Below are 22504 nucleotides of genomic sequence, written 5' to 3' on the forward strand. Positions count from 1 at the left end.
GAGCATCAGTCTGCAGACTGAAAGGTTCCAGGTTCGTTTCTGGTCAAGGGCATGTACATTGGTGGCGGGCACATCCCCGGTAGGGGGTGTGCAGGAGGCAGCTGGTCGATATCTCTCTCTCATCGATGTTTCTGGCTTTCTATTCTTCTCTGTTCCTCTCTGTAGAAAGTCAATAAAATATATCATTTAAAAAAGAGCATGATCCTCAAGCATTTGGTGCCATTTGTACTTTCCACATACAGATATATAGAATGTCTCTAAAAATGCAAAAGGAACTTAAAAAAAAAACACCCAATAATAAAAATAAAAACTCAATGCCTTTCAACCCAGTATTTCTATTTCTGGAAATTAATCCTAAATAATCAGAAATGAGATCAGATTATGCCCAAAGCTGACTATGTGGCATTATTTATATACAAACATGAACATGTTTATGTAATTATGTAAAAATTATATAGAAAGGCTACAAGGCAATATGCACATTCTTTGAATCCAGACCCTTGAGTCTGAAACTTAGCTTTGTCACCAGTGTGTAACCTTGGGTGCCTCTGTCTTTTATCTGTACTCTCTCTTGGTAAGTGACTGAGAAGACTGAGTTAATATGTGTGCCTGCTTGGAATGGACCTGGCATGTAGTAAGTGCTCAGTATTAGCTAACATTCTTATCCATATCATCATCATGCCTGTAATGTGGTAACAGATTACTTATCAAAGATACCATGTGAACTATAATGATCCAGAAATGTAGACTTGGCTTAGGAATTAGAGTAACAGGAAATAGGCAGTTAAGACAGCAAATCAGGGAGAGCTTTTGTTACCTGATTTTTGAGAAAAGTGCTCTCTCCTCTCTCTGATGAAATTTCCCAGAGAATGTAGCAATCATTCCTAAGTTTAGTTACAAGACACAACTAGAATCTACACAGTGACCTTGTGGCAATGTCTAGCAGCAGGCTCGATTTAGGCCGTTAGGAAAACAGACCGTGGGGTCCCACATCCAGAGTTTCTGATTCACCAGGTTTGCGGTGCGGCATGAGTCTCCATTTACTGCTGGTCCAGGAACCACCACTAACCTAGACTGATTTCCTGAGCACATCAAGGTCCTTCTTCAATAGAAGTCACAACATTAAGAACCAGCATTAACACAGAGGTAAGCCAGCAAATTAAAGACAGGCTTCCTTCCAGACAGAGTTCTGAACTCTCTGAGGTTTTCTCAGGCAGAGGGAATAGTCCTACCGTTACTCAGGACCAGCCTTAACACGTTAAGTGCCCAACCTGTTTTGCCTTCCGGACACAAAGTATAGTGTCAGTCCCCGGTGACTGACAGGGCACTACTGTAGAATGGACTCACCGTGTTCTCAGAGCCTAGCCCAGGCCGCTCCCTGTAGCCCAGGCCTCCTCCACCGATGTTCAGCTTTTTGCCTTTCCCTCCTTTGAAGCGGGACTTCCGAAACCAGGCATTCTGCATTGAACACAATTTAAGGTTAAGCCAGGATAGGGAGAAGGGAGGGGCCAGAGAAAGGATAAGATGGAAGAGGAAACTAAGTGGAAGGGAAGACTTTTTGCTTATCTTTAGCCCAGAACCACAGATTCACTTCCTTTAGGTAGTTTAATCCACCCATTTGTCAGGAGGCTCAGATCCTTATCGAAGGCTTCCTTTATTGCTTCTTTTCCAAGAAGGGAAGTGACTGATTACACTGGCCACTTCTAACTTCCTTGAGGAAAGTGATTTTTTTTTTCTATTTTTCAATCTATACATACCACTGGACATAAAAATTCAGAGCTTTTAAAGTATTACTGGGTTTAGAAGTAGGGGAAAAAAAAAACCCTGTGAAGTGAGGTTTATTAGAATTCACTCTAGGCCAGACTGGTAGTCACATAAAAAAATAAAATTTTATTTACCCATAAGACCTTAAAGTTTTCACTGAACTTAATCACTGCCAGAATACTACTAATCAGATTTATTCACATTTTCTTCAGAATGCAAACATCTCTGGGAGGTTAGAGCTTTGGCTGACATGCCAAAGTTCTCGAGAGGCAGGGCAAGCTTGGCAAAGGTGAGAGAAGCTGATCAGTCTGAGAGCACAGGAAGCCTGAGGCATGAAAAGAGATGTATCTTGTTCAAACCTTCAGTTTAGGATTGGCTCTCTACACCCAGGAAAGGGGAGGAAGCTACTCTCAAGACCACACGACAACTGCATTATGGGTAAAAAAGCTATTAGGCCGGCCTATCTGAAAAACATGTAAGTCTCTGCTAACAGAATATGTATTCTGAACACATTTGTAAGTTGGGGACTGCATGTATTAACACAGTTTAAGATTTAATTCGGTAGGATGGTTCACTTAATTTTGGACTGGTAATCAGTGTGGTCTAAAATCTGAGATCTATGATAAGTCTATGAGGAATAGTTCAATACATAATTTTTTAAGACATCACACATTTTTAGTCCCCAAAAGAGAAGACAGTTTGGGAGGAATAGAAGCCATCTTTGAAATTACACTTTCATAGATGCTGCTGAAAGGAGAGGATGAGAAGATAACCAGATGAATTTTAATGCCCTTACAAAACTAATCAGTACCTCTAAGCACTATTCTCCTCACCCCCACTCCTTTCTTGACATGTTTCTAGGTTATCTGTATCATGCTTGTTGGAATTTGATCACCTATGATAGTTTATAGTTTTACAACTTGGAGCAACCCCAGTATTTCTATTTCTGGAAATTAGATCAGAAGTGTGTTGCAGCCCCTCACCTGCATTGCCAGATCTAGGAGTTCCTTGGAAACATGTTGATTGGCTCCTTCCAAGTTCCGGACAAGATCACCAGCAAAATTGCTGTCCTTGGGGGTTAGCAAGGTATAGGCCACACCCTTCTCACCCGCTCGTCCGGTGCGGCCAATCCTGTGAGTATGGGTATCAATGTCTCGAGCCACATCATAGTTGATGACAGTCTTAATTGAAGGAATGTCCAGACCACGGGCTGAAATAATAAACCAAATTCTTTTATTCTTCATCAGGAATCAAAAACCAAAGTAACCCTGCCCTAGCTGGTTTGGCACAGTGGATAGAGCACTGGCCTGCAGACTGAAGAGTCCTGGTTCGATTCCGGTCAAAGGCACATGCCTAGTTGCGGGCTGGATCCCTAGTAGGGGGCATGCAGGAGGTAGCTGATCAATTATTCTCTCTCATCATTGATGTTTCTCGCTCTCTCTCCCTCTCTGAAATCAATAAAAATATATTTAAAAAAAACAAACAAAAAAGCAAAGTAAAGCCAAATACTAAAATCTCTTAAGAATCCAGGTTCCATTACACACACACACACACACACACACACACACACACACACACTCTCACACACACACACAAACTGATTTCAGAGAGGACAGGAGATGGAGATAGAAACATTAATGAAGAGAATCATTGATCGGCTACTTCCTACAAGCCCCCTACTGGGGATCGAGCCTGCAACCCAGATATATGCCTTGACTGGTAATCAAACCGTGACCTCCAGGTCAACGATCAACCACTGAGCCACCGCAGTCAGGCCCAGATTCCATTCTTATCTAGGCAAAGTGTGTGGTTTGTTGAGCTGAGATACAAGTTACTATTCTAGAACAAATGCCACTATTGTAGATTCTATGATGCGGGGCCACATACTGTAAGGTATATAACATTTGCCATCAATAACCTGCCATGGCCTGTCTGTACCAGGAATATATAAAAAATTAAAATCAGCTTCAAATATGCCTTGAGGCTGAGAAATTAACATCTTTCTGGTTATGATCAGTGTACTCTAAATGGCTCCATGGGGTATGGCCAGCCAGGCCAGCAGAACGCCTTCAATCAGCTTGATCAGGTATTACAGGTTTTGTGTAACAAGGCAGAGCACCCTTATAGCACAGAAACCTAAGATTATTGGGGAAATTCATATCCTACCTGCAACATCTGTGGCCACCAGGATGGGGATGTCCTTTTTCTTAAAGTCTGAAATGACCTTGTTTCTTTCACTCTGATCCATGTCCCCATGAAGCAGCCCAAGATTATGATCCTCCTGTTTAAGGTTATTGGCCAGCTCCTCAGCATTGGCCTTTTTAGTAACGAACAGGAGAACACTCCCTGAAGAGGTAAACTCGACCAGACGCCGGGTAAGCCAGTTCCATTTACTAGGCCCGGAATGGAGAATTTCCACAATCTGTGTCACATCTTCATTTGCCTGAAAAGGAAGAAATGAAAGAGGATTGTGACATTTGTTCCAGAGGGCACCTGAACAGGGGCCAGACATCACATTTTTTACTTGCACCTAGCAGAACCTTAAACAATCTTTCTTCTGGGCCTTCCTTCAGCAAGTCAAGTGCACTCAAAACGCAGGTCCCTTTCTCAAATCGCTATCTCCAACTAATCTGCTAACCGCAATGTTTTTTATGCCTACTACTCAGATTATTCTTAATAAATTAAGCTGCCTTCTGCCCCTCCCACTCACTGTTCCTAGTAGAATTCATCCACGGACACAGAAGGGACTCAAAAATAAAGAATGGGCCGGGACCGGTTTGGCTCAGTGGATAGAGCGTTGGCCTGCGGACTAAAGGGTCCCGGGTTCGATTCCGGGCAAAGGCATGTACCTTGGTTGCGGGCACATCCCCAGTAGCGGGTGTGCAGGAAGCAGCTGATCGATGATTCTCTCTTATCGATGTTTCTAACTCTCTATACCTCTCTTCCACTCTGTGAAAAATCAATAAAATATATATATCTTAAAATAAATAAATAAATAAAATAAAAATAAAGAATGGACACTGTCAAAATGCTAACTGCTCAGAACTTTAATAAACATGGCAAGCAACTTAAGGAATTCTCAAGGCAGCCTTAACTGAATTTCAAATCACAATTCAGAGAAATTTTCCACACAGGTAAGGAAAAAACCCGTAACTTTCTTTTTTAATATATTTTATTAATTTTTTTTACAGAGAGTAAGAGAGAGGGATAGAGAGTTAGAAACATCGATGAGAGAGAATCATTGATCAGCTGCCTCTTGCACACCCCCTACTGGGGATGTGCCCGCACCCAAGGTACATGCCCTTGACCAGAATCGAACCCGGGACCTTTCAGTCTGCAGACCGACGCTCTATCCACTGAGCCAAACCAGTTTTGGCCCGTAACTCATTTTTACCAGGCTGTTCAAGTCCCCCACTCCATGCTGTGCAGACTCCCTCCCTCCATCATTTTAAATGTCAGTTCTATCCTGATAGTCTTTCTAGGCAAAGCTTGCTTCTTTTCCCCCCACAAATGTTATTTATAAAAAAAGTAAAAAATGGATGCACTTATTTATGCATCCATTGGTTAGTTCTTGTATGGGTGCTAGCCGGGGATCAAACCCACAACCATGGTATATAAAGACCATGTTCTAACCAACAGGGTTTCCCTTCTCTTTGGATATTTAAATTTAAAGCAAATTTGAAACATGCTGCCTCACCCATAAATACATAATATTTTTCCTCTCAGTAGTGAGAAATTCATACCATGTCTCCATAATCTGAGAAATAATCTATTGGGGTCCCATCCAGCCCTGCTAAGGTTACCTCTCCAATATCTCCTTGCACCACTCGAATAGGGTCGATCAGAATGTCTCTGGCCAGTTTTTCAATCTTTTTCCGAAAAGTTGCACTGAATAAGAGAGCTAAAAGGTAAATTAAATTTTGTTAAAGAAACAGTATGACTTCTTTTTTGAATAACCATTAAGCTTTCTACTAACATTTAAAATATTGTTTTTAAAAAATACTCCGTTTTTAAAAAATAAGCCTACTTGAACTTTAATCTTAGTTAAAACAAAAAACAAACCAAAAAAAAATTGACTAAGGAAAAAAGGCTTGATCTTACTCTATTTTTATAAATTTTCTGTTAAGACAGGGTTGTCATATGGTTAACAGAAATCAGATCTGCATTGTGCATTGCTTCTACCAAATAAAACTGTATAAATTGGAGCAAGTCACTCAATCCTCAGCCTTAGTATTTATTATCTATAACAACGAGTGAATTATAACTGATGACCTCTAAGGTCCTGTGCAGCTCAGATAAACAGTCACTATCTCACCCTTTATAGTTCTCACCAGTACACTCACATGATCATTTTTGCTGCCACAACTAAGTGCTTATAAAATAAATAGAGGAGCTTATTCTGAGTATAAATGTGGCTTAATAAAAATGCTGCATACATACTCTGTCTGTCAGGACGTACATGACTGGCGATGGATCGCACCTGGTACTCTGGAAGAAGTAGAAACAAAATTAATATTATAATTCTGCAATACAGTTTGGGATGCCTGAAAAAGTCATTTTAGTAAAAATCTTCATATGAAAGGTTATAAGAATTAAGGGGGAAAAGAAAGAAATAAGAAAACTTTAAAACTTCTAGATCTACTATTTTTTATGAAACTCAGAAAGCATTTTGTCCTCCACCCAGTTGGGGTAGGCCCAATAGTGTTTCAATCAATAAAGTTAAGACTTTTCACACAGCCAAATTAAGTGAAGGAAGACAGGAGAGCAAAGGTCCTTGAATGACATGAATCCACCCAACTAAGAACTCAGACCCTGACATCCACAATCAAAGGCATATGAATAAAAATAAAGCATAAAGCCAATATCCCCCCTATATACAAAGGCATTTTTCAATTGTCCTCAACCCATTCACACCTAACATACTTTTCCTGAGAGAACTCCTAAGAATAGTTTCTAATCCGCCCAAGGAATATTTTTAGCTACTCTCAGGAAAAAAAAGTTGCTAAGTTCAGACATGGGAAAAACTACAATAGTATCATGAGATGAGGGACAGAAGACACTGGTATTCAGAGCATACCAAATCCCATGTCAAACATTCGATCTGCTTCATCAAATACAAGGTAAGAAACTCTCTGAAGATTGGTAGCTTTCTTCTTCACATGATCAATCAGTCGGCCCTATGAGAACCAGAAAATGATTAGTAAATAAAATTAAAGGCATGTAAAACAACTTTCTAGAGTTGTGTTCCTAGCAAAGTATTACCGTATTTTTCGGACCATAAGACGCACCGGACCATAAGATGCACCAGTTTTTAGAGAAGGGAAATGAAGAAAAAAAAGATTCTGAAACAAATAGTGTCCTAAAATATTTTATGTGCATTAAAACCCAACATCACAGTCATAAACACATGTAATCAACCCTGTAAAGTAAACAGCAGCATTTAGAACCATTTTAGAGCCGGGCAAGCACACAGAGACCACACAGAGCCGGGCAAGTAAAAAAACTTTTTTTTTAAAGTATAGGTGTAGGCTATATTTGGATCATAAGACGCAGGGACTTTTCTCCCCCACTTCTGGGGGGGGGAAAAAGTGCGTCTTATGGTCCGAAAAATATGGTAATATGTCTTAGACTATATCAGACCCTGGTCTGACAGCCTGGACAAAGCCTAAAGAAACCCAGAAATTTTGAAAGCCCCATTAGATTCTTCCTTTACATTGTGATTTAAATTGTAGGAAAAGGGCCAGAATAATTTTTGTGAGGCATTCTGAAATGATCTAATTTAAAACCTTACTGATGGGCTTTAATGTTTAGACTACTCTTCTAGACAGCCTGACTATACATTGAATGTCTTTCTGATTCTTGATACTTTCAGTGACCTCATCCATTTTCTAGAACATAAGAAAAATTATTTTAAATAGAGGGAAATTTGTAGCTATTAATATACAGATCAGAGAATCTTATTGGACTATTTTAGTAATTAACCAAAATTAAATCAAAGCTACAGGCTGTCACTCACCAGAGTATTCTCTACCACATTTTAGGGGGGAAGTCCCTCTAATAACTAACCACTTTTCCATACAAACAGAGGCCGAGAAGCAATTTAAATCCAAGACATACTTACTGGAGTACACACAACAATCTCCGCCCCTTCCTGAAGGGCCTTGGCCTGCTCCCACATGCTTCCCCCTCCATACACGGCCACTGATCGAAGATTATATGCTTTCCCAAACCGCTTACATTCTGCATGGATCTAAAAAGTTGTGGACATAACAACACATTAACAAATTCTGTCAAAAACCTTTGTCACAACAAAAAAGGGAGTTATTCAAACACATAGAATACAATGTCAAAAAATAAAATGCTAGAAAATACTTAAGACAATTCTTATAGCATTTTTTAAAATCTTAAAAACAGTTTTTCAAAGTAAACTGTTTTTTTTTGATTATATAGAAAATACATTTCTATATAATCAAATACAAAAATATTGTGTATTTGATTATATAGAAAATATCCTATATAATAAAAGGCCAATATGCAAATCGACCAAAAACTGGAATGACTGGTTGCTATGACATGCACTGACCACCAGGGGGTAGATGCTCAATGCAGGAGCTGTCCCCAGCCTGCAGGCCCCAGGCCAGCCAAGGCGGGTGCCAGCTGGGGGGACCCCCAATTTCCCCACCAGTTGCCCCACAGATCAGCTGATTGCTGGCCAGGCCTAAGGACCCTACCTGTGCACAATTTCATGCACCAGGCCTCTAGTGTAACATTATTTTCCAAAAGTTTCCTGGTAGCTCAATGTAAATGTATTTAATGCCACTCTACTGCACATTTACAAATGGTTAAAATGGGAAATTTGATGTGTATTTTATCACAACTGAAAAAAAGTTTCCTGGTAATTCTACCCACTTGACTGGTTGGTCCCTTGCTAGTTCACATTTGCAAGGAGGCATTTCCATACAAAGCACATACCTGCTGGCAAAGCTCCCTCGTAGGACACACAATCACTGCAATTGGTCCATCACCTGGTTCCAGTTCCTTCTGGTCCATTATATGAATCAGCATGGGCCAGATAAAGGCAGCAGTTTTTCCACTGCCTGTTTTGGCAATACCAATCATGTCTCTTCCACTTAATGCCACAGGCACACCCTAGAGAAAAAGAAAGTATATCCACTTTCAACCTTCTATTGTGAAGATGTACTAAAGGAAATCGCAGGGAAGGAGTATATGACTATTAATGACATTCATTTTCACTGGAACAAAATTATCCTGGGCTATGCATACTAACTATGGAATAACAAAAAGTACGTGGCATTCCCCTAAACTTCTTGATTTGAAAGAAATATTTATCATTCTCTTCATGGTGGATCAGCCACGATTTACAAAATATAAATGATTTTATTTTGCTTAAAATATAGAAATAAAAAAATTGTAATTTATAAGTAGGTTACTAAAATTTTTAAGATCTTGTCTCCTTAAGAAGGTACAGACTGCCCTATCCACATACATAAAATTCTCAATTTTGGTGCAGGAATGAATAAATCCCATATATAAATGTGAAATAGAAGTTACTACTTTCAATTATGAGAATTTTCAGGTCACAGCCAAAGGGATCTTAGTAACTGACAGTACTAAATTTGTCCACACAGAAATCTTTATTTTTTTATTTTATCCTCAACTGAGGACATGCTTGGAGGTGGGGGTATAGAAACATTGATGTTAGAGAAAAACACGGATCAGTTGCTTTCTGTACACACTATGATCTTGAGGGGGGGAGGGGGGAGAGGGATTGAACCCGCAACCCATGTAAGTGTTCTGACAGGGAATCGAACGGGCAACCTTTTAGTTCACAGAATGACACTCAACCAGAAATCTTTGGCTGGGCCACATACAAATCTTTTTTATTATACTCTTGTATTTCATGTATATCTTCCCTCCTCTCCCCTTATTTGAAGCAAATGTTGAAGACGAAGCTACAGGGGAATATATGGATACATTCGACCCATGTCAATTCAGTTCCGCACTAATCAGTGTTGTGTGTTTTTAATTGATTTTAAAGAGAGGAAGGGGGAGAGGGGCTGGGAGAGAGGGAGTGGGAGAAACATCAGGATTTGAACCCACAACCTGAGTATGTGCCCTAATGGGGAATCAAACCTGCCACCTTTTGATGTAGAAGACGATGCTCCAACCAATTGAGCCACACTGGCCAGGGCTGCACTAACTAGTGTTTTATTGATTTGACTTGTTTGTAAAATAAAACACAGTTATTGATTATCATTCTACTTCATTTTCCCTTCAGTATGCTTTACTTACCTGGCACTGTATTGGAGTGGGCTGTGTGTATTCAGATTTCCGAATCTGGTGCATAAGTTGTTCATCAAACCCAAAATGAGCAAAACTGCTTCCTGGTCGAGGAGGTGCAGCACCAGAGACCTATGGGAAAGACAATTCCCAGGAATGATTTGTATTTCAAAATCAACAGCACTGGAGGTTCAACAAAATTTACCGGTACCTAGTATTTAGCTTGAATATAACGTGAAAATATAAGTCTGTAGCCAAAAAAGCACATGCTGTTCAAAAAGGTAAGAAAATTAATAGATCTAAAAACTTATATAAAAAACTCCAGGATAAATATTCCTGAGGTAACTGTCATATGTTTAAAATGATTAAGTGCCTAGACATCTCTTTAATAAAAATTAATTTTCTGTAAAAAATTAAAAAATAATTGTTCAATTCATTGAAAAAGGTCATTTTGCCGAAACCGGTTTGGCTCAGTTGGCCTGCGGAATGGAAGGTCCGGGTTTGATTCCGGTCAAGGGCATGTACATTAGTTGCAGGCACATCCCCGGTAGGGGGTGTGCAGGAGGCAGCTGGTCGATGTTTCTCTCTCATCGACGTTTCTAGCTCTCTATCCCTCTCCCTTCCTCTCTGTAAAAAATCAATAAAATATAAAAAAGAAAAAAGAAAAAAAAGGTCATTTTATTTTTTACCATTTGCGTAACTATTAGCCAGATGGTAGAAAAAAATAAAATTTGCTCTTAAAATAAAGAGTGCAAATGAGCTCTAAATATGGTTACAAAGATATCCGCCATTTCCACTTTTAGTCATGCTTGAAGAGTTAATGCTCCACTCAGTGATGGTCTAGACATTGTCAAGCACTATACTGTACCCAGGTAAAAAATGAAGCTTATAATTTCCATGTTGATCCCAACAGTGATAACCTTTCAATGCTTCCTCTGGTGATGCTATCTATTTCTACTCAGGATTTTGTGTAAAAGGCATTTTTTTGGGGGGGAAAGAGGGGAAGGGGGAGAATTTTGGCAAACGGACACACACATATACACTCTCAAAAAAAAGTAGTTCAAACATCACATAACAACTGGTAAGGTATAGGCCAGAAAGCTGTCCACACCAAGAAGATATCACCATATTATCTGTGTGTGTTTCACTTTACTAACATCGAGCAGCACCCTAAACAGCGTGGCCAATGTATAACCTAAACTTTCTGGGTGGGCAATTTAAACTATTACTGTGAAATTAGTGATTTTCTATTTTTAAAAGGTGTTAATGTCTTCTAATTGAAAAAACAACAACTGATCTGTATGTAATCTGAGAAGCAAGTGTTTATTAATTTCGAGATATTCTGACTTTACGTACTGATCCATCTACTGATCTTGTCTTTTCTTCTGAAGATGGTGATTCCTACCCTTCATCTCTAGCCCACCAAACACAGTTCTCAAAACACTGTATTTGTTGGAGAAATACTTGCTGATTAATTTTAAGAGTGCGATGACATATTGTTCCATACAACATATAGAGTTGACTGAACACATTTAGCATTTATGTGTGTCACATGCAAGAATACAATCCTATCCTCAAAGAGCTGGAAGACTAACATAATAAAAACTAGACACATGAACCCAAGCAATATAATTATTACTCTACCAAAGACAGTTCAGAGACCATTAGAAAAGAAATTCAAGATTAAGAATATCTAGCTTAATGGTTGGACTTACCCGAAGATTGAGCTTATGCCGAAGATCTATTAGCTGCTGTGGGGTGAGGTTTGTGATCTCTTCATGTTCATTGTAAAAATTTTTTTCAAATGGTGGATAGTCAATCTGCAGGTCCAATTATTCAAAGTTAGTCTAGAATTCAAGAGTCAATCCTGTGAGTTTGACTTTAATGCAAAATAACCTTTTACAAATATTACAAAGCCAAAACCAGACAGAGAACAAAGGAATTCACTTATTCCTGACAAACATCCCCAAAGTACAGCTAGTATCATTCCCTAATCCCATTTCCCAATATAAACACCAACCTACTTTCTAAAGAGACCCTTAAGAACACATTTCAGCTCTAGCCAGTTTGGCTCAGTAGATACAGCATTGCCTGCAGGCTGAAGAGTCCCAGGTTGAATTCCTGTCAAGGGCATTTACCTGGATTGTGGGCTCGATTCCCAGGAGGGTGGCATGCAGGAGGCAGCCAATCAATGATTCCCATCATTGATGTTTCTCTCTCCCTCTCCCTTCCTCTCTGAAATAAAAATTAAAAAGAAAAAAGAAGAAAAAAAAAAACACTTTAGGGGAGTGGAGGGTAGAGGGCAGGGTAAAGGGGGGGGGGAATCAGAGGGGACATATGTAATATTTTGAAAAATAAAGATAAAATAAAAAGGAATTTACAATGCCAAAGGCTTCAGATTTTAAAATAGCCCACCCTATAACATTTAAGTGTTTTAGAGTAAGCTGTTCACTCACTTAGCTCAAAGCATTTAAAAATATTTCTAATATTTCCTTTGGGGACAGATCTGTGTGTAGAGGAAGTTCTATTCTTTTTAACATGGAATTGTTTACATAACTTTAAAAAAGGAATGACCAAGCATTTCCAATTCCAAGGAGGGAAGAAGTAATTTCTGCTACTCTTCATAGCTTACTGTACTAATAACACAAAACAGAAGCACACCACCACATAGGAATGTGGTTAAATGATTTTCTTTTTGACAACATGGTACGTTTACAATAAACTTATTTAAGGAGAATGTAAGTCTTTACTGGGTGGTCAAAAATGTCATAATTCTGGATAAAGCCTAATTATCTTTCTATAGCACTAGCAACAAAAGGTTTTACAGTTTGCCTGTCAGGCAGGAACTTTTGTTATGAGCCCACAATGCTGCTGCACATAATGGAGTCTTTATCATTGCCTTTAGTTCTCTTTATAAGAATGGAAGCTCCATGAGAGCAAGAATTTTTAGTTTGTTCACAAATTTTATATATAAACATGTAAATTTTTATGTTAAGGAAGAAACAATGAGAAGAAAGCTACTTTTAAGTAGAAAGGGTAATCTTCCCTTACTTCTGGTCTCTCCTGACAGACTACCCATTTCATAAGAACAACTGGGAATACCCCAGGATGATGAAGTTTGAGCACTTTGTCAAAGATTTTTATTAGACGATTATTTCAAGTACTTGCATGTTTTTCCTTACTGGATTTTTACTCTATACTTCTTCCTAGATCAGGTTCAAATATTTTGTTTCACTGTCACATGCATTATGTGATAGCATTTAGGCAAAAGGAAACATTTAGAAAATTGACTAGACCAGTGGTTCTCAAACTTTTTCGCCTCAGGTACCCTTTACACTTAACAAAAACACGACATTTCATTTATGTGGGTTATAGTTATTGATATGTACTGTGTTAAAATTAAAACAAAAATTTTTAAATTTATTAATTCATTTAAAAAATAACAACAGCCTGACCAGCATGGCTTAGTGGTTAAGCATCAACAGTTTGATTCCTGGTCAAGGCACATGCCCAGGTTGTGGGCTTAATAACCAGTGTAAGGGGTACAGAAGGTAGCTGATCAATGATTCTCTCTCATCACTGATAGTTCTCTTTCTCTCTCTCCCTTTCTGAAATCAATAAAAATGTATTTTTAAAAATTTATAATAAACCATTATACTTTAACATAAATGCTTTAACAAAAATAACTTTGACAACATTGTTTTACATTTTTAGAAGTCTCTTTAATTTCTGACAAAAGAAAATGGTTCCTACTACATGTAAATTGTTGTGATAGGTTGCTTTCAGTCCAGGAAAAATCTGGCCCCTCACAGATATGTGGTTGGAAAAGGAAATTATTTATTAACAGCCTTTTCAGATTCTTGTGGATTTTTATTCTTCTTCAATTCTATACTAAAACTTGACAAGTCATTTCTTACAGGTTATTTTCACTGCGTAATCTGAAACCATATCATGAACTTTTTACAGTCTGTTACATTATAACCAATGAATCTATCATATACTTTGAATGGGAGTCTTTATTCATGCATGATTTTGTAATGTCATGCACTGGCCATTTTGAAAACACATTTTCTGAGGTTTATGAGGTAGTATGCAGGTGATTCAAATGGTAAAATTTCATTACATACAGATATTTTTAAAATCACAGTTATTACCATCAATTTCATTACCACAGACTTTACATATAAAAAAGCTGACAAGCTCACTGTGATGAATATGTTTCCAAAATTCTAAGTTTTGTTTGAAAGTTTTAAGCTTCTATCCTTGGCAATAAACACTTTTAATTTTCCTTAAAGTGTCATTCATTTTCCTTAAAGTGTCATTCATTTTCTCAATTGAAAACAGTATTTCATGAGAAAAACAGCTAGTTCAGCTCACAACTCAAACACCTAAATGTTTTATTCTTTCAATATATTTTTATTGATTTCAGATAGGGAGAGGGAAAGGTAGAAACATCAATGATCAGATGTAATCATTAATAAGCTGCCTCCTGAATGCCTCCCCCACTCAAGCCTGCAACCTAGGCATGTCCTGACCGGGAATTGAACCATGGCCTTTTGGTTCACAGGTTGATGCTCAACCTCTGAGCTACGCCAGCTGGGCTGTTTCAAAGATATTCTAAAGTGAAGCTGGCTTTTTTTTTTTTTTTTTTTTAAACTGTGATAGTCTAGCAGGAAAGAATATATTGACTACAAGAACAGTTGATACCACTGTCTTTTTTAATCCTCACCTGAGAATATTTTTTAGAAAGAGTGGAAGGGAGTGAGGTGGGGGAAGGAAGTAAGGTGGGGAAGAGTTAGGGGGGAGAGAGAACCACTGACATGAAAGAGACCAGGGCTGGAGATTGAGCCTGCAACAGATATATGTGCCCTCGACCAGGAATCGAACCTGTGACTCTTCAGTCCACGTGTCGACACTAACCATTGAGAAATTCATCCAGGGATAGTTACCACTGTTGATTCATGCTAAGCTATTAGCAGTTTTATCTACCATTGATTTTAGGCATGGATGCAAATGCTGACCCAGTAAACAAAAATAAAAAATCTTAGTATTATGAAAATTCTTTGACTCCATAGAATCCCTGAAAAGATCGTTCCAGGAATCTTTGCACCACACTTGAGAACCATCGTTCGAGATCTAGAATCACTAGGGTATCGAAGATCTAGTCTAATATTTAACCTCAATGAAATACTGATTTTTTTCAAGTGAATTTACTGATATTCTCATTTTCTTTTCCTGATTTAAGGAACCTGTAATTCCTGGTAGCCTTTGAAAGAACAGTCTTTTTCTGCTCCAGATCTGTGAGAAATAGTAAAGGCTTACAGCAATGAAAAAATAAATGCAGGCCTAAGGGTCCATTTTGAAAGAAAGATGGTTGGTTAAATGATGGTCTAGAACAGCCGTCACCAACATTTCAGACCTCACAGACCACCACAATTTATTGAAAAAAAATTCTTCACATATAATTGATGTGAACAAGCAATTCAGCTTGAACAACAAAGGCTATAAAGCCTCAATCACTCAGTCACTTTTTGTTTCAATCACTTAGCAGAGCTGACAAGATCCCAAAGAACAAATATTCTTATGACATAAGGAGTATAAATCAGGAGTACTCAGATATTGAGTACTCAGATATTTTTAAAACTGAAGAAACTGTATTGGCTTGAAACAAGAATCAAATTCATCAAAAAACCATACCTCTGAATGATCAATGGGAGGAAGAGGATCAATGATTTTTTTGGAAGGTGCAATTGGATTTCCATCACTGTCATATTCCAAATTATCTTCCTCTTCCTCTTGAACCACACCAGCAGTTGGGTTCTCTGCCATGTACCGAAAATAAGCTTCCTGCAGGAAAGCACAAGCACATAATCATACCAAGTACAATTGGGAACATTTCTGCTCCAGTGATTAGTGCACACAGTGTACCAAATGATTGCAGTTTAAATACCTACCAAGTAAGAAGTCTCTTACTAGCAATGATTCCTTTAACACTAGCAATACTTGGAGGGACAATCAGAAGAAATGAGTGAAACAGTACTACAAACTGATTTAACAGAAGACGTACAAATCTATCTGTTTCACAGCATTCCTGGGGTGCGGTGTCTACCTACCCTGCCCAGAGCTGTGGAACACATGTTGTGGCTTTATCAATCCAAGTTTAGAAGTTGACACTGATTAGAAGATTCATAAACCTGGAAAGGCTACTGCTCACTTTGGTTCCCTTCTCACCATCCCATAACTGACCAATGAGGAAAAAAATACTAAAGGAGTGTCATTAATGTTCCATCTTGAAACATAAAAATCACAAACAGAACCCCTAGAAAGGTAGAGGTTGGATGTTGCTAGAGGCCTCAGTGGATCCCACACTACTTCTTGATTTATAAGAATACACATCAGTTTAGATTATAAAAAAAAAAAATCAATCAAGCTGAATAAAGCTCATATTTGTTTTTGATGTTATAGTTGATCAAAAGTTCCATCTTCAACATGGATGAAAGCCATGTTAATCTTTGTATTACCAACTGGTCACACATGAAGAAAAGGAGCAAGTCAAATGACATTCCCTGCTGAGTATCAGGAATGGCCATTTCAGTGAAGGCAAGCTCTAGCTTGTCCCCAGTGTAGACTTTGTGGGGTAAACATAAAAGATAGAAATCTGCATAGGAACTCACTTGGTCATCTTCCTCTTCAATGTCATCTCGAATACCCCTGGAAAAACAAGCGGAGAAACAAACTTCCCTGCAAATGTTCCACATACCCAGCTCCATACTTATAGCAGATTAGTGTTGAATTCCATACAGCACAGGAATTCTCAACACTAATAACAACAAAGCAGCAATAACAAACTATCCATCCATCATATATGTATAATTTCACTCTATATGCTACAGTTTGCATTTCTTTTGAATGGGGTGCTAGGGTACCCCTAGAAATGCCAATTACTAATAAGGTATAAGGAGTAAAAAACTTCTGAAGATATATACCCAAGGACCATAGCCTTGTCAATCACTTACAACAACCAACAAGCAATTGTGAAAAGCATTTAAAAAAAAAATCCTACTTTTGGTACACTAAAATAGGTCACAATTTTCTTAATGTCCCCTAGCTCTAGAGTTACTGCATTCAGCTATAGAATAATTGGGGACAGAGAAAAAAATTAAATCAATTCTTGGTAAGTTTGAGACTAAAACTCCTAAGCAGTTCACCTAGAGAAGGGCACAAACGCCCCTTTGCTGACTCTATCAGGAGCTTTAGAAAGTGTGGTTGCTTAGTTCCCACAACCATCTCTTTCTAATCAAACATTCTGCCTAATCTAGAGCACTTACTATTCCCAAGGCAAGCTACACCACCAGTGCAGGCTTACTGAAAGAGGATGCAACACACAGTAAGCACCAAAGAGAGGGCTGAACCTCTATATGGCACAGGAACCTTGGGGAGGGCCTGAAGCACAAATTACCAAGCAGATGGAGAAGTCCAACCATGCCCACTTTTGTCTGGTAGCAAAAACTTTAATAGGAGTGTATTCTGCAAGGGATAGAGAACTCATTTTCCCAGAAAATAATGTATTTCAAGTTCTGACTCATTGCTAAAGCATGGTTTAACTCCTTAAATAAATTAGATTGTTATTTATTATTAATATACATAGTTTTAAAATGGCATAATCACCATTACTTCTCCTAATCAATCCTATAGGCATTAACCTGATTTTTATTAATTATGAAACAAAACTCAGAACAATGAACCCAAACTTTAGTAATTATGCTCTCTTAACTTCAACTGTAACTTATTCTTGAGTTTACTAAAAACAAAAAAACCAACAAAAAATGAACAAAAACTACAAAACATCAAATACCATTTTATAAAAAAAAATGCTTTCTAAATACTGCAAATTTAAAGACTTTTGTAATCTCTACCATTTGCAGAAATGCTATTCAAGATACAGGGCTAACTTCAAGTTAAGAATTTATGTATTTTAATTTTAGCTCTATAAATTTTGGGAGATATAGGTGTTACAATACTTTATTTTTATACAAACTTTGTGAGGGAGAAGAAAACAACTTACTTTACGTTTTTCTTTTCCTTGTCCTTTTCTTCAAGCCTCTTCATGTCTCTTGCTGCCTGATCCTAATGAAACAAAAGGATGTATACAATCATAGCAACTAAAAAATAAATTTCTTTACAAAGAATTTTTAGATTCAAACAAATGCTAGCATACTTTTAGCTATGCATTTTGACAATTGCATTTGGGTGCAAACTACATCTTGACAATTTTCCAGAGAAATACCCAAATGTTCTAAAACCTTGGCTATAAATGTCTGTGACTTTTACCTGCATTTTATAGCATGCATAGAAAAATTAGTAAAAATGCTTGGTCCTTGTTTTTTTTTTAAGTTAATGAACTAATTGTGGCTGTCAAAGAACTTAAGCTTAGGCAAATCAGGCTTTCTCAAGGTGCAGCGTAAGAAAATTTGCTTCACATTATCATTGGGGCTATTAAAAAATGCAGATTTCTGGATCTGTCTTTGGAAGATTGCTGTCAATCCAAGTTTAGAAGTTGATACTGATTAGAAGGGTCACAGTTTTGTCCCCAGTGGACTTTTGGTGATGTTTATAGACATTTCTGATCATCCAACTTGGGGACAAGAGGGGGAGTGAAGGAGAGGTTGTTAGTGACAGCTAGTGGATAAAGGCCACAAATGCTGCTAAACATCCAACAATACACAGAACAGTCACAACAAAGAACGACTGAGCCCCAATAGTCCTGGGGTGCAACACCCTGCTCCAGAACCCTTGTGTGCATACATGTAGTTTTCCCATTTTCCACAGGTACATTCTTATACAAGAAAATTAATAATCACTGATCTAAATTAATTCTTTGTTTTGTGTGAATATCAGGGTTAGAAAAATTAAAAGTTCCCAAAATTAAACACATTCTGCACAAGTTTATTATAAAGCAACATGAATTTTTCTGACTTCTTTCATTTAAAAAAAATGCCAGGGTATTAAACCTGGCATCCTATTTAGTCAAGTGTTCCGGACAGAGAGAAATTATTTTTTAAAAGAAATATTATACATAATCTACTTTTCAAGGGATTGAGCCACATATAAGATACACAGGGTGGGGCAAAAGTAGGTTTAGAGTTGTGAGTACGTGAAACATCGTTTATTTGTGTATTTTTATTTATTAGTTATTGCATTATTTTCCATATGAACAACTGTAAATATACTTTGGCCCCACCTGTATTTAAGGCTAAAATTAAAGTGAAGACAACATAAACAATGTAACATAAGAAATGGCTGGCAAACACTTATAGAACATATTTGTTAAGCCTACATAAATCCTTTTTTGAAACACTGGCTAAAAATAAATCCTCACATGACTGAGTAGAGAAAAACAAAAATAAATCGTACCTCACAAAATAAAATAAAATAAAATCCTCATCTTGAGTTTAATCACTAGAAAAATTTATACTGAAGATCAGTATACTTCGGCAACATTTACTCCAAGACCAAGATTTAATCTCCAAATTGCTTCAACTACTTGAAATGCCAAGCAAGAGAATCTAGGCCATGCTTGGATACTCCCACTCAAAAAGGGTGATGGCAGCTTACAATTCCAAAAATCAAATTTAAACCTAGAAAATGATTTTTCTTCCAATTCATCACTAAAGATATCTCAAGAAATTATGAGAAATAAACCCCTTTGAGAAATGTCCATATCTGAAGATTATATATAGACATCTCAAATATGACATTTATTGCCTTTACTTCTAGAGAGAATCATTTAATATATTCACTAACTTGCTACCATGATGCAAAAGCACATGTATGAAAAAAAAGGCACATCTATGTTCTGAATAGTTTTGGTAGGTGTTAGAGGCTTTTTATTATTATACTTTTGTATATGTTTAACTTTTTTCTTAGTAAGTAAATAAATAATAAATAAAAAGGAAAATCAGAAATGGGGGGGGGGAGGACAAAAGGCAAAATCATAAGAGCCTAGTATAAATAATTTTATGGAGTAGCCAGAAGTTTCAATTTCTACAGGGAAGTCATGAATGCTGATGATAACGTTGGTAGTAAGAAATAATAAACATTAAAAGTATAGAATACGAATTTGTGATTTTAGCAAGTTCCTTAAATGCAACTGCCTTAAATATGTATTTAATAAACTATAGCTTGAATGAGATAATGTTCATTCCATTTAAGAATATACCAAGAATTATTAAAACGAAACACACACAAAAATATTGAGCTACTATGTTCAAGGTTTACAGTGCAAGCGGAAGTATATTTACGAAACTAGAGTATAAGAGCAAAATTCTTTCCCCAAAAAGCCAGAAAACAAATTCTGAATGAGGACTGATTAGATTTCTAAAGCATTAGATTACTTTGGGCTATTTCTAATTGCTGAGTATTTTAACAAAACAGAGTTGATACTTGCTTCTACTTCAGCCATGAATGCCTCCAAGGGATCATCATCGCTGTCAGAATCTGCTGGCTTGGAATGGAATTGCTGGCGGGTAGGGGAGTTTTCAGCAGGAATATAAGGTAAATCAACATTGCTAGAGTCTTCTTCCTCATCTTCAAAGTATCTGAAAAACAAGATGTGTGATTGCTAAAGTGAATGTTTAGTTTGGGTCAGTGAATCTTCCATTTAACAGAAATTTTTATTATGATATACTAGAAGCCTGGTGCTTGAAAATTCATGCACTGGAGGGGGGATGGTCCCTCAGCCTGGCCTGCCCCCTCTCATGGTCCAGGAGTCTTCAGGTGCAGGAAGCGACCTGGCAATCAGGGGAAGGTGATGCCCCCATCACACCTCTGCTGCTGCCACTGTTGGCAGTGCAAGCCTCAGCCAGCCCTGGTTATCTACGCCTCAGGCCGGCCCTGGGAGGCTGGGAGGCTGAGAGGACTGGGGGATTCCAGAGGCAGGTGTGCCTTTGCCATGCGCCTGCTGCCCTGGCTGGGCTCAGGGGACTGGGCATCACCATCTTTGAGGGTGGGGCAGTCAATTAGCAAATTACTTCCTACTGGCAGTGGGCACCTCCATCTTTGCAATTGTGTGAGGGTCAATTAGCATATTCCCTCTTTATTAGATAGGACTAGAGGTCTGTTACATGATACTTGTACAAGAATAAGCCTTCCTTCCTTCCTCTGGCTTCACTCCTGGTCAGAACACTGCTCCTGTAGCTCCCCCCCAGCCCCCCAGCAGGCATCACACCCCTCCTGGCCACTCTGCATCTGCATCTGCAAATCAATCCACCATCTTTTGTTGGGTTAATTTGCATGGTCACTCCTGATTGGCTGCGGGTGTGGAGGTGTGATCAATTTACATGTTTGTCCATTATTAGGTAAGATGATACTATTAAGAGATTTAAACTACACAAGTCAAATTAGAGACCTTTAGGCTTTGGCTAAAGATTTCAATATCCTATCTAATAAAGAGGGAATATGCTAATTGACCTTCACACCATTGCAAAGATGGCAGCACCCACAGCCAATAAGGAGGGAATATGCTAACTGCCTGCCACGCCCTCAAGATGGCATCGCCCCACAGCCACAAGATGACGATGCTCAGTCTCCTCAGCCCCACCAGGGAGGCAGGCATGCAGCAAGACCGGGGTGGGCCCGGCCTTGCCAAACACCTGCCTCCAGAGTCCCCCGGTCCCCTCTGCCCCCAGCCGCCCAGAACCAGCCTGAGGCACAGGCAAGCCTTGGATGTCAGCTGCCCAGCCACCCAGGCCACCCGAGGCTCAGGTAACCAGGGCCAGCCGAGGCTTGCGCTGCCGGCAGTGGCAGCAGCAGAGATGTGATGGGGCATCGCCTTCCCCTGATCACCAGGTCATCTCTCTCCTCTGAGGGCTCCTGGACTGTGAGAAAGGGCAGGTCGGGCTGAGGGACGCCCCTCCAGTTTATGAATTTTCATGCACCAGGCCTCTAGTTACGTAACGTTGAAAAAAGGCACAGCAGATTCTCATTTCAATAGTGACTCTTCAAATTAATTTCCAATTATTGTTTTCAGTACAAATTTAGTATATTATTGTTGAATAGATACCACAAATATTAAATAATGTATGCTATGGAAAAATTACTTTCAAATGAAATATTAAAAACCTTTAAAATTTTATTCTTATAATTTTTAAAAAATGTTTTAGAGACATAAGTTCTGGTCTATTTTCTGAGGACCAACAGAAAACTTCTAGAATTAAAAATAAATTCTCAATCTAAAATCATTCATCATACTACTTAAGTATTTCTCCCTCAAAGTCTGGAGGAAATATCACTTTATCACTAACAAAAATCCCAGAAAATACAGCTCTTTATAAATTAAACCAAGGCAAAAACATTTATGCCTTACCTCAAAATTAAATAAAATAGTAATATAACCAAATACTTAATACATAAATTTAAATATAGTATGAATATAAATATC

General features: G+C 38.2%; 1 protein-coding gene across 7 annotated transcripts in view; it reads right to left on the reverse strand.

Annotated features, from left to right (window-relative positions):
* DDX42 (DEAD-box helicase 42) overlaps positions 1 to 22504 on the reverse strand; it is a 31533-nt gene that overhangs the window by 2130 nt on the left and 6899 nt on the right. For 5 of the 7 annotated variants that reach the window (XM_045586318.1, XM_036451595.2, XM_036451596.2 and 2 more), the window contains 14 exons: positions 20513 to 20663; positions 18131 to 18192; positions 16740 to 16776; positions 15763 to 15912; positions 11781 to 11885; positions 10078 to 10197; positions 8737 to 8913; positions 7886 to 8014; positions 6842 to 6941; positions 6205 to 6252; positions 5568 to 5665; positions 3931 to 4207; positions 2748 to 2974; positions 1348 to 1458 (listed from right to left, as the gene is read on the reverse strand). In XM_045586318.1, coding sequence (XP_045442274.1) covers positions 1348 to 1458; positions 2748 to 2974; positions 3931 to 4207; positions 5568 to 5665; positions 6205 to 6252; positions 6842 to 6941; positions 7886 to 8014; positions 8737 to 8913; positions 10078 to 10197; positions 11781 to 11885; positions 15763 to 15912; positions 16740 to 16776; positions 18131 to 18192; positions 20513 to 20663 — 1792 coding nt within the window. Of the gene's footprint in view, positions 1 to 1347; positions 1459 to 2747; positions 2975 to 3930; positions 4208 to 5567; positions 5666 to 6204; positions 6253 to 6841; positions 6942 to 7885; positions 8015 to 8736; positions 8914 to 10077; positions 10198 to 11780; positions 11886 to 15762; positions 15913 to 16739; positions 16777 to 18130; positions 18193 to 20512; positions 20664 to 22504 lie in introns of those variants that run through there. The other 2 variants (XM_045586320.1, XM_045586322.1) reach the window with 2 other exon arrangements.

This window comes from Pipistrellus kuhlii, unplaced genomic scaffold (genome assembly GCF_014108245.1).
Source record: "Pipistrellus kuhlii isolate mPipKuh1 unplaced genomic scaffold, mPipKuh1.p scaffold_m20_p_22, whole genome shotgun sequence".
Classification (NCBI taxonomy): Eukaryota; Metazoa; Chordata; class Mammalia; order Chiroptera; family Vespertilionidae; genus Pipistrellus; species Pipistrellus kuhlii.